This window comes from Acanthamoeba castellanii (genome assembly GCF_000313135.1).
Source record: "Acanthamoeba castellanii str. Neff unplaced genomic scaffold scf7180000084599, whole genome shotgun sequence".
NCBI lineage: Eukaryota > Discosea > Longamoebia > Acanthamoebidae > Acanthamoeba > Acanthamoeba castellanii.
In genome coordinates this window covers 429,677-439,878 of record NW_004457442.1, presented here as the reverse complement: position 1 = coordinate 439,878, position 10,202 = coordinate 429,677, and the positions used below count along the sequence as shown (strand labels likewise).

General features: G+C 50.0%; 4 protein-coding genes across 4 annotated transcripts in view; 2 read left to right on the top strand and 2 right to left on the bottom strand.

Annotated features, from left to right (window-relative positions):
- ACA1_059310 (LPS glycosyltransferase subfamily protein) overlaps window positions 1-59 on the top strand; it is a gene marked incomplete at both ends in the record, with an annotated part of 2,345 nt that extends 2,286 nt beyond the window's left edge. The window contains one exon of the mRNA XM_004339199.1: window positions 36-59. Coding sequence (XP_004339247.1) covers window positions 36-59 — 24 coding nt within the window. The remainder of the gene's footprint in view (window positions 1-35) is intronic.
- A 141-nt stretch (window positions 60-200) lies between these two features.
- On the top strand, window positions 201-1,542 carry ACA1_059300 (uncharacterized protein; the record flags this gene model as incomplete). Its single annotated transcript, XM_004339198.1, has 6 exons — window positions 201-261; window positions 345-499; window positions 626-784; window positions 906-1,063; window positions 1,185-1,323; window positions 1,432-1,542. The coding sequence occupies 6 exons, from the start codon at window positions 201-203 to the stop codon at window positions 1,540-1,542; spliced, it is 783 nt and encodes a 260-aa protein (XP_004339246.1).
- Window positions 1,543-1,670: 128 nt separating this feature from the next.
- ACA1_059290 (LPS glycosyltransferase subfamily protein) lies at window positions 1,671-3,947 on the bottom strand (the record flags this gene model as incomplete). Its single annotated transcript, XM_004339197.1, has 1 exon — window positions 1,671-3,947. The coding sequence occupies one exon, from the start codon at window positions 3,945-3,947 to the stop codon at window positions 1,671-1,673; it is 2,277 nt and encodes a 758-aa protein (XP_004339245.1).
- Window positions 3,948-7,648: 3,701 nt separating this feature from the next.
- Window positions 7,649-7,978, bottom strand: ACA1_059280 (uncharacterized protein; the record flags this gene model as incomplete). The annotated part of the gene is made up of 2 exons (XM_004339196.1): window positions 7,649-7,729; window positions 7,811-7,978. 2 exons carry the CDS (start codon window positions 7,976-7,978, stop codon window positions 7,649-7,651), a joined length of 249 nt encoding a protein of 82 aa, XP_004339244.1.
- Between the last annotated feature and the right edge of the window lie 2,224 nt (window positions 7,979-10,202).

The following is a 10,202-nucleotide window of genomic DNA, read 5'->3' as shown; positions in this document are numbered from 1 at the left end:
AGGGAAAGGCGCGAGCGGAAGAGCTCAACAAACAGACAACCCCAAAACTGGCCAACTGAACTTAAAACGTAGCGGGGAGAAACTCGGCAGGCACTTGCTCCCTACTGGAGTATCGGAAAAAAATCTATTTTTTATGGGAAACATTTCGGTGGGGCATAAAAGCGTGTTGTGCGCGAGCGTTACTAAACCCGATAACAGCCATGGCTGCTGCACAGCTCACTCCCATAGCAAGCTTTCCTTCTTCCTTCCTGTGCTCGTCCGGTACCTCTTTAATATTTATTTTTTTGTTTCGCGCGTGGTGCTGACAATAAATATACTAACAAATATGTATTTGTGACCACCAGGCGAGGCGGTGTGGGGCCACTTGCAAACCGTGCTGGAGGGCGCGGCTGCCACTCACCACGACAGCGCCTCAGGTCCGACGCTGCGGCCGCCCGGCGGTACTATCCGCCAGAGCGACTTCTGCTATCGCGCTGCCGTCCGCGTGGGCACCTGGAAGGTTCAGCAGCCCCCCAATAAAATTATAAAATTTAATAAATAAATAATAATTATTAGTAGTATTATTCATTTGGTTTGTGATATATTCTAACAATGCCGTTTATGTCGTGTTCTCTGATTGGTAAAGGTGACGCGGGCCTTCATCGACGGGCAGCAAGTGGGCTTCGTGGTGCACCACGAATCCGTGTCGCCGCTGGAGCTCCTCAAGCGAGCGGCCGCCGTCGGCATCTCGCACGGCCAAACGCACGCCGACAAGGGCATCGTCTACGTCAACCGCTACGATTGGGTACCTCACCTCTCTTCACCATCATCATCATCATCTTCTACTTTCTTCAGACGTCATCACGCCGCCGGTGGATTGCTGGCAACACACGTGACATTGTGTGGTGTGGTTCCTCGATATGCAGTCGTGGCACCACGGCAAGGAGAACGACGTGACCGACGCGCTGGGCACCGATCCGGCCGACGTGAGCGAATGGGGCGACCCGCTGGTGACCAGCTACCGGGGCGGCCGTCTCTTCTTCATGGACGCGCAAGGCGTGCCGGCCTTTCTCGAGGCCTTGAAGTACGAAGACGCCTCACCCGCTACCTTCATAATTTTATATTTCTTTCTAATTTTTTCAAATATATATATCTCAATAATAGAAATGATGTTATGGTGGTGCTTACCCTCCTCTTTCTTCCAGGCCCGGCCAGCTTTGCACGACCAAGTCCGAGCTGGAGGACTGTGCGGCTCTGAAGAGTGGAGCAGGCGAGCCATTTGGGGTCCACGTAACGATGCCGGACACCGAATACGAGCTGGGCTGGCTGGCCTTCAGCGACAACGTACGTACAGCCACACACACCTCTCCACTCTTCAGTCGATGACCTTAGTTGATTGACTGGTGGACAAACAACAAACAACAAACAAAAACAAAAACAAAAACAAAACAGAAGCACGAGAAGTTCGACAAATCGGACGAGCTGGTCGGGCTGATCTACGACGGGGTCTACTCGTGCCTCCGCAACGGGGACGACGAGGAAGGCCAGCCATCTGTCGACTAACTCTGAACCAAAGCTGGTCATGTTTGTGTGTGGAAAAAATAACTGCTTGCCGTTCAGTTGTCTGTTCGTTGAGCTCTTCCGCTCGCGCTTTCCCTTTCCGCCCACCCACCACCCTTCACCACCACCGCTCACGACGGAGCGGAAGGAGGAGCGCACGTGGGCGCTCCACCCTGGGCCTCGAGCCGCCGCACCTCCCTCTCCGCCGTCGCACACAGCCGCCCGCCGGCCAGCGCCTTGCGCACGATGGCCCGCGCCACCCGATGCAGACTGCCCTCGCCCAGCCACACCGCCTCCAGCTCGTCCGCCGCGCTCTCTTCTCCTCCTCCTTCCGTTGCTGCTGGTGGTGGTGGTGGTGGTGGTGGTGGTCTCGAGGCACTGAACCGGTGCACCGAGAACGACTCGTGCTCCGACGCGCAGTCGTCGGCCTGGTAAGCGACCTTGAGGTGGTGCGGCGAGGACGACCGCGGATAGAAGGCCGCGTGCGACAGCAGCTTGGCCTCGTCGGAGTGCCGCTCGGCCAGCCGGAGCGCCACGGCCTGGGACTGGTAGTCGTCCGCCAGGTGCTGATCGCGCGCCTTGGCCCGCCACCGATGGAGAAAGCTGGCGTTGCGAGGCGCCACGATCACGCCCACGCCGGCCAGCTTGCGGTCGAGGCCGTCGCGGGCGAGCGAGACCGCTTGGCGAGCTCGCAAGGGCGCAAACGAGCGCACGACGAGCGCGTCGGTGTCGAGCAAGATGCCGCCCTCGTCGATGAGCACCCCGAGCCGCACGTCGTCCTCCCTCTGTTCCCCGCTGGTGGCGGTGGTGGAGTCCGCGATAAGGTGTAGCGAGGAGATGAGCGGCAGCGTGCACTCGTCCCACCAGGGACCCTCCGGCAGCGAACCGCCGCCGCCATGGCCTTGATCTTGGTGCCATCGGATGTGGTCAGGCTCGGTGTTGATGGCGGCGCTGAGCACAGAGATGTAGCTCCACACGTCCAGCCGCCGTCGCCGCCGCCGGGCAGAGGTGGTGTCATCTCGGCGAGGCGGGAAGATGTGGACCACGTTGGGCACGCGCGGCACGCTGTCCTCCTGCACCATGCGGCCCGACACGGCCGCTTCCGACCACACTCGCGGCGTGGTGTCCGACGAGATCACGCACCTGCGGCTGTTGGTGTACCAGCGCCAGGCCAGACACCACGGGAAGTCGCGCGAGCACCTGGCGCAGCACTCGGCCGAGCTGTTGACCACCTCCGTCTTGCCCACGAAGAAATCCACCGCTGCATTCTCCACTACCGACACCATCGGCACATCCTCCTCCTCCTCCTTCACTTCTGCCCCTCCACCGCCGGTTGCCGGTTCGTCAATGACGCAGCGCAGGTCGGAGCCCAACTCGCCGCCGACGTGGTAGTCGCGCGCCAGGTCGAAGTTGGCCAGGTCGATTCCGTTGTCGCGCGCCCACACAGCCGGCGTCTCCATCCAACCGTGGCCGAGGCCCGAGCCGTGGTAGGGGTTGGTCATGGCCACGGGCGGCCACATGAGCAGGGTCTGGTTGGGCCACTTTATCAGGCCCTTGGCGAAGGCCTGTTCGTCGATGGCCTCGCCCAAGGTGATCATCTGCTCGGCCACAAAGGCGACGGACTCGCGGCGCAAACCCAGCGCAAAGGACGAAGACATGCGGGTCGGGCGGGCGAAGCCGACATCGACAAAGTGGTCCAGCGCCTCGGCGTTCTGGTAGGTGGCTTGCCAGACCATCCCGCCGAGCCACAGAATGCGCCAGTCGCTCGGCATGCGACGCATGCGCGCATCGAAGGCGCGCGGGAAGTCGGCGCAGAAGGTGACGTCGTCTTCGAGAATGAGCACCCGCTCGAGGCCCGCCGACCGGGCCACGTAGTCCAGGATGCCCAGGTGCGTGAGGTAGAGAGCGAACACGCCCGGGTGCTGGTCGGGCAGATTGGTCATGACGAGTTTGGCCAGGTGGTGGGCGCCGGCCATGAGCTTGCCCTCCAGGGCGTGGACTAGCGTGTAGGGCACGCCCAGCGCGGCCAGCTGGGCGCGGACGCGAGCCAGCCGGTCGGTGGCGCGCGGCAGGGAGATGACGAAGATCTCGTCGAACACGTCTTCCAGGCGGCACAGGGTGCCCTCGGGAGGACACCCGGGCGCACGCCTCTGGCGGCTGACGTCGCCAGCGGTGGTGAGCAGCTCTTCGATTTTGATGAAGGGTGGATGGTGACCATCGTCTTCGAAGACCTTCCTGGTGGAGGCGCAGGGGGCGGAGCTGGCAGCGAGATGGACCCTGGGCAAAAAGGGTTGCTGCCAGGCTGGAGGGTCGAACTGCGGCAGCAGGAGGTAGGAGGTAGTGAAGGAGAGCGCTGCCACCATTGCCAGCACGGCGAGCTTGGAGAACCGGCGTCCGACCAACTTCATCGTCGAAAGAGGCGCGTTCGTATCACCCTTCACCCCCCATGTTCCGTGCCCCATCCACACAAGTCCGCTACCGCGGCTCGGACGTCTTCTGTTTGGGCTACAGAGCGGGTGAAGAAAAAAGGAGAAAAGGAAAAGTAAGTGAAAATAAATATTTTCTTTTCAGGCGCGGTTGAGTCACAAGAGTACCTTGTCCATGGCAGGGTGGAGGGCGGGATCCCAGTGCAAGCAGTGTGCCAGGAGTCACTTGAAGGTTATGGGGCAGTAGGTTGGGATGTTGTGATCCATACTGCTCATGACATAAGTGCCATCCTACTGGCACAAAAGAGCTAGAGTTTGTTCAAACTCTCTTTGTCATGCAACATCTGGGAGGGATTGTGGAAGTGGAATGCAATCAGGTGAAAATGAGAAGTGAGGAAGGAGTGGACCAAACAATTTTATCTTGTGGTCATTTGAAATGAGAGGTCACAAATGACCATGGAAGTTTGTTGAGCTAAAATCATGTGAGATTTGACAATTTTGATTTATAGTTTTGAAGATATGGATCTGCATGTGTGATTTTGACATGCTAGACTCTTATAATAGTGCTGCTTATAAGAGTGGAATTTTAACTTCAGGAAGAGTGCTCCAATTCAGCACAAAGGTGAAGAATGAAGTTCTATCTGTGAGTGCAACTGACTGAATATGTCTTACTGTTGGGGAGCGACCCAGTAACCATGGCTGCTCAAGGGTTCGCCCCTCCTTTGCTGAAATTTGTAATCTGTAGACTTTCTTTTGGGACAGGACAACAGGGGGGCAAGGTGAGAAAATAATTGTTGTTTTTAAAATCAATTTTGGATCTGAGTGGAAGGAATGGGAGGTCAAGGTTGGTGGTTGGTTTCACCCTGCCAAGACTTTCGCCTTGTCAGTGGTGGCCAACTTATCTCAGAACGGAGTTCTGAAGAGAAGAAGCCAAAATTCAGACCCCCACAAGGACCAGCACCAGCTGGGTTGCTCCCCAACGTAAAAGCAAGAGGGAATTGTAGGAGACAGAGGTGGGTGGGTCAGCAGTCAAAGCAAACCACTTGATGTACCTTTTGAACCTCCATGACATCTCAAAATTTCTATCACATATGTGTATACAACAAAAACTGTAAAACTGGATGAAGCAACAGATCACTTGACTGCTGACCCACCCAATGCTTCCCAACAGTATTTCTTATAATTATCCCATTGTGCTGACTGTACTCTCTTCACTGAGCTCCTCATTGCCTGCCAGAGACATGTCCAGTTCCTGAGCAAGGCCAGAAAGGTGGCCACATGCCTCATGGATAGGGACTTTATCCACCTCAAGAACAACATGGTAACTGGAGAGTGGGTATGTTCTCCTTTTCCATAAACTTGTGGTCATATTGAGGGATTTGAGATGAAAATGATTTGATAAAAACTTGGAATTTATGGAGTTAAAAGTGATTTTATCAGTGTGGAATGGAGTGGAATTTTAACTTCAGGAATAGTGCTCCAATTCAGCACAAATGTGAAGAATGAAGTTCAGTGCATGTGTGCAACTGACTGAATATGGTGTGAGGTTGAACATGAACTGGATGTGAGGGCAGCATGTTGGCCACTGATTATGGAATTGATGGAGGGTATGAAAGCAAAAGCAAGGTGCAGTTTGAGGGTGTTCAGAGGAGCACTTACACAAAACAAGCAAAAGTTCTGATTTTCCAGATCATGTATGTGCACATGATAAACTAAGTATTGGTAGGTCAAACATGTAGTCATTGTGTATGTGTATGTGATAAAGTATGTGTCTGGTTTTACAGTTTTTGTTGTTGTGTATGCATAGGTGCAAGCCATCAGCCATGGCCAACAACAAGGAACTGTTGAAGCTCCTGAAGGTGGTAACTGCCCCATTGCATACATGCTATTTTCAAAGCCCATTATGCTTTGAAACTGCAGGACATTCTATTGTGTACACATACATGATAGAATGTTTGCTAATTTATCTCCTCCTTGACTTTTTGTCCAGTTAAATCCCAGCAGCTGTGATTTTTCCTTTTATGGTTCTGTGCCAACCTTTCAGGAAAGTACCGAAAAAAATGTGCGTAGTCATCGCGTTCGCGTACGCGATAAAGTAAGTGTACCAAAACATGTACATGATAGAAATTGGTCATTCCAGACCTTGACTTGATGGCCCAGTTACAGCATCATATCTCTCATTATGATGGTATTTTAATCTGCCATTTCTCAGGATGCTCCCAATTTTGTCTTGCTATTCTTAAATTAAAACCATTTTTGTGTTGTCAAAACTATTTTTATGAGCTTAAACTCACAAACAAAATCACTTTTCAAAACGACTGGACCTCTCATTTCAAATGACCACAAGTTAATGGTTGTTGGAAATGTACAAATCAAATAGGCTCACCAATTGAAAGACTGGCAACTGGAAGTGGGGGTTAGGTGAGGGGAGGAGAGACTAGGGGGAGGAATATAGGGAGTAAGGAGGGGATGGTTGAGGGTGTTGAAGGCATTGGTTGTGCTCTGGCAGGTGTTGTCATCCACTGGTCATGTAGTCCTTGGGTGGGTACTCAAAGTTGGAGGCCTTGTTGGTGAATGGCAGGAGGTACCAGTAGTTTATGACAATGCTGATGGGAAGCAGCATGTTGTAGGTGGGTCAGGCATCATAGACCATGTGGACCTCCATGGTGGCTGGGAAGTCAATGCTGGTGAGGAGGAAGCTGTAGAAGCAGGGATGCAGGATGCAGAAGCACCTTGTTCTCAGCCATGAGAGCAAGGCTCGCCAGAATAGCTCTGATGTTGTCCTTGTTGGCAGGTGGTAGAGGAATGTGGGAGAGGTAGCAGTAAGGAGCACCAATAACTTGTGGTCATTTGAAATGAGAGGTCACAAATGACTGTGGAATTTTTGTTGTGCTAAAATTGTGTGAGATTTGACATTTTTGATTTATAGGGCAGTTTGGAAGATTTGGATCTGCATGTGTGATTTTGACATGCTAGACTGCTGCATTTCAGTGATATTGAGAGACTTGAGATGAAAATGATTTCATAAAAACTTGGAATTTGTGGAGTTAAAAGTGAATTTAGCAGCATGAAATGGAGTGGAATTTTAACTTCAGGAATAGTGCTCTAATTCAGCACAAATGTGAAGAATGAAGTTCTGTCTGTGAGTGCAACTGACTGAATATGGTGTGAGGTTGTACATGAACTGGAAGTGAGGGCACCATGTTGGCCACTGATTACGGAATTGATGGAGGGGGTGAAAGCAAAAGCAAGGTGCATTTTGAGGTTGTTCCAAGTAGCACTGACACAAAACAAGGTAGAGTCAGATTTTACTTTGCGCCAACATGTCTGTGATAAACAAAGAAATGGTAGTTTGAATGTGTAGACATCATGTACATGTACACAATAGAGTAAGCATCCAGTTTTACAGTTTTTGTCATCACATACATGTACATGATAAAACTTTTGAGATGGGTTGGAGTGAGCACTTGTCATGGAGGTTCAAAAGGTACATCAAGAGGTTCGCCCAGTCAGCCCAACATGCCATACATGGGGCGCTGTAACAAACCTCAGGTGCTGTGTGCAGATGTTTCACTGGATCTCAACAACCAGGGATTATACTTCATGCCAATCACAAAGGTTGAGAACATCTGGTCAATATCCTCATGGGTGTGTCCCACAGGCAGGAAGGATATGGTGATTGATCAAAACACCTTGTTGAACACCAGCCAGTGGCAGTAGGCCAGCATGTACTTGTTCTTGTTCTCCCAGCTGCAGTTGTCAAACTGTAGGTAGAGAGTCAACAGACAAAGTCCTGCTGCAGGAATAGCTAAGTGAAGGGTGAGGTGATGGTGCAGCAGAGACACTGCAAAGTCAGGACCACAGCCAAACTGGCCCTGGTGTAGGTACAGGGAGCAGCGGTGAAGGCCATGGTTGATAAATCCATGAATGCCAAGCTTGTAGAGGTGAAGGTCTTTCCAGGCCAAGGGCAGACGCACTAGGAGAGGTAGAATGATGTCAGTTGAACTGTCCATGATGATTGACAATGTTGCACCAGGATCAGCAACAGCCTCCTGTTGGTGGAGGTGATAAGCTTTCCTCTCTGCCTTGATGAGCTTGAGGTGATCCAGCTTCCACTGCTTCAGCTGCGCCCACTCTCTTGTGCTCATCGTCCAGTTGGTGAGGGTGTAATTTGTTGAGGCACAGATATTGCATGACATTTTATGGAAGTGAGTGAGACTCAACAGCTTTGCCTGGGTGAAGTGCTGGGCGTTCAGGGCATCCAAGTATTTCCAGTAGAGGTGATCCTTGGTCATGATCATTGGCATGTAGACAGAGGTAGAGTTGGGAGCATGACAGCCATACTGGAGTAAGGGAGAAGGTGAGCAAAACAGGTGATGAGTATCACATACACATACACAATAAAAACACTGGTGATTTATGGTAGTTGTGAGCATGATTAATGTACACATACACAATAGATAAGGGAAGTAATACCATGTTGGTGTACATGGTTATCCAAGCCATAGTGTCCATGGAAGTCCTTCCAGTTCAAAGAGTATCCACAATGGAGAAGTTGGACATTTTGTTCTTGGAGATTCTGTAAGCAAGCATGAACACCTGCCTGCAAACATGCTACTGGTGTAGTGAGGAAGCTATCTCCAATGTGCTGTAGTATGGACAATACCTGATGATGTAAATGGTAGAGTCAACAGTGGAGTGGTTGGTTCTCCATCAATGTCCTCAGCCATTGGCATGAAGCTGCCTGGGTCATGCTGAGATATTGGATGTGGCATGCTTGTATCTGTGATACATCAAACTTGCACAGACAGAGTGCAGAACAGCAGGGACTTGCAATGATCCAATTAAAGTCCAACGCCTCAACTGTTGAAAGCACTTTCACTGCTGGCTGTGGTGTACAGCAGTCCACTGATTCCATGATCTGCTGGCTGGATGTAGCCAGCTGACCAGTATCATCGCCACACACATCCAGAATGAGGGATAAAGGAATCTCAAGTACTGGTGTCATGGTGAGATCACTTTGATCCTCAGAATCACTCCCCAAGTGTGTGTCAGGGATGTCATATCCATTTTCTAAAAAAGGGTCAAAATGCCTGTAAGAAAAAAGAGATGATTTCAGACAGGATAGTTATCACATACATGTACACAATGATTTTGTGCATGCAAGTGGAGAAATGAAAATGATGTAAACATAGTTAAATCATCACATATGTGTACACAATGATAAAATAGGAATTAAAACTACAGCATACATATTGTCATGATAAATAGAATTTCACTTGGTACATCAAAATTTTGATAAAGAAGGTCAAGAATTACAGGAAAAATCGAAAAGAAGTATGGGACAAACCAGGTATCACCATCCAATGCTTCCATGGGTGAGCAGTTGAGAGATGTGGTGGGGTGAGAGGGTAGGATAAGAATTGAAGTTAGTGTCAACACAAACCAGTCTACCATCTAACCAGCAGCCAATGCCATCTCACCCATGAAGACAGCAAAATTTCAGAGCAGGCTGTCACCATTGGTGGCCTTGAGCCTAACACTTTTTAAGAAATGTCTGCAAAAAATCTCATTGGTTGAGCGTAGTCCTTTTAAGGCTGAACATGGTACAATGGTCATTATTCTTTTCCAACCTACACACAACAACATGAGTGACAACCTTACCCAGTCCACAAGCAGCATTCCATCCATGGTAACAACCTGCCACAACACAGCTGAGCTTGCCAAGTGGATGGTCAAGCAACTGGAGTGGAAGAAGCAGAAGGAGAGCAACCTCAAGAAGAAGAGCCTCAGCAAACTTCAAAACATGTGCACAGTAAGTCAATAGCACAGTTTGTTTAATGAAAGTAGTGTGATTTAATCAAATCATGTGTCTTCCACTTCAGAATTACTTCACAAGTGTGGCAGAGGCAGAGAAGAACAAGGCAAAACCAACTGAATCAGTACACACCATCCCATCACATATGCATACACAATGAAATCTTATTAGCATATAAAGACACAATTTCATCACATACACATACACAATGAAATATCATTTTAAAAAACAATACAACTAATTTATGCCATCCTTTCATTTTGTGGTGTCATCTCATCATAATAACAGTTGTTTCATTATACTCCATATTTCCATTCTATTCAACAATATTGACTCTTATAATCAATTATAACCACCATTTATATAGGTAATTTATCACATACACATACATGATAGAACAACTGATATACTTCTCAATC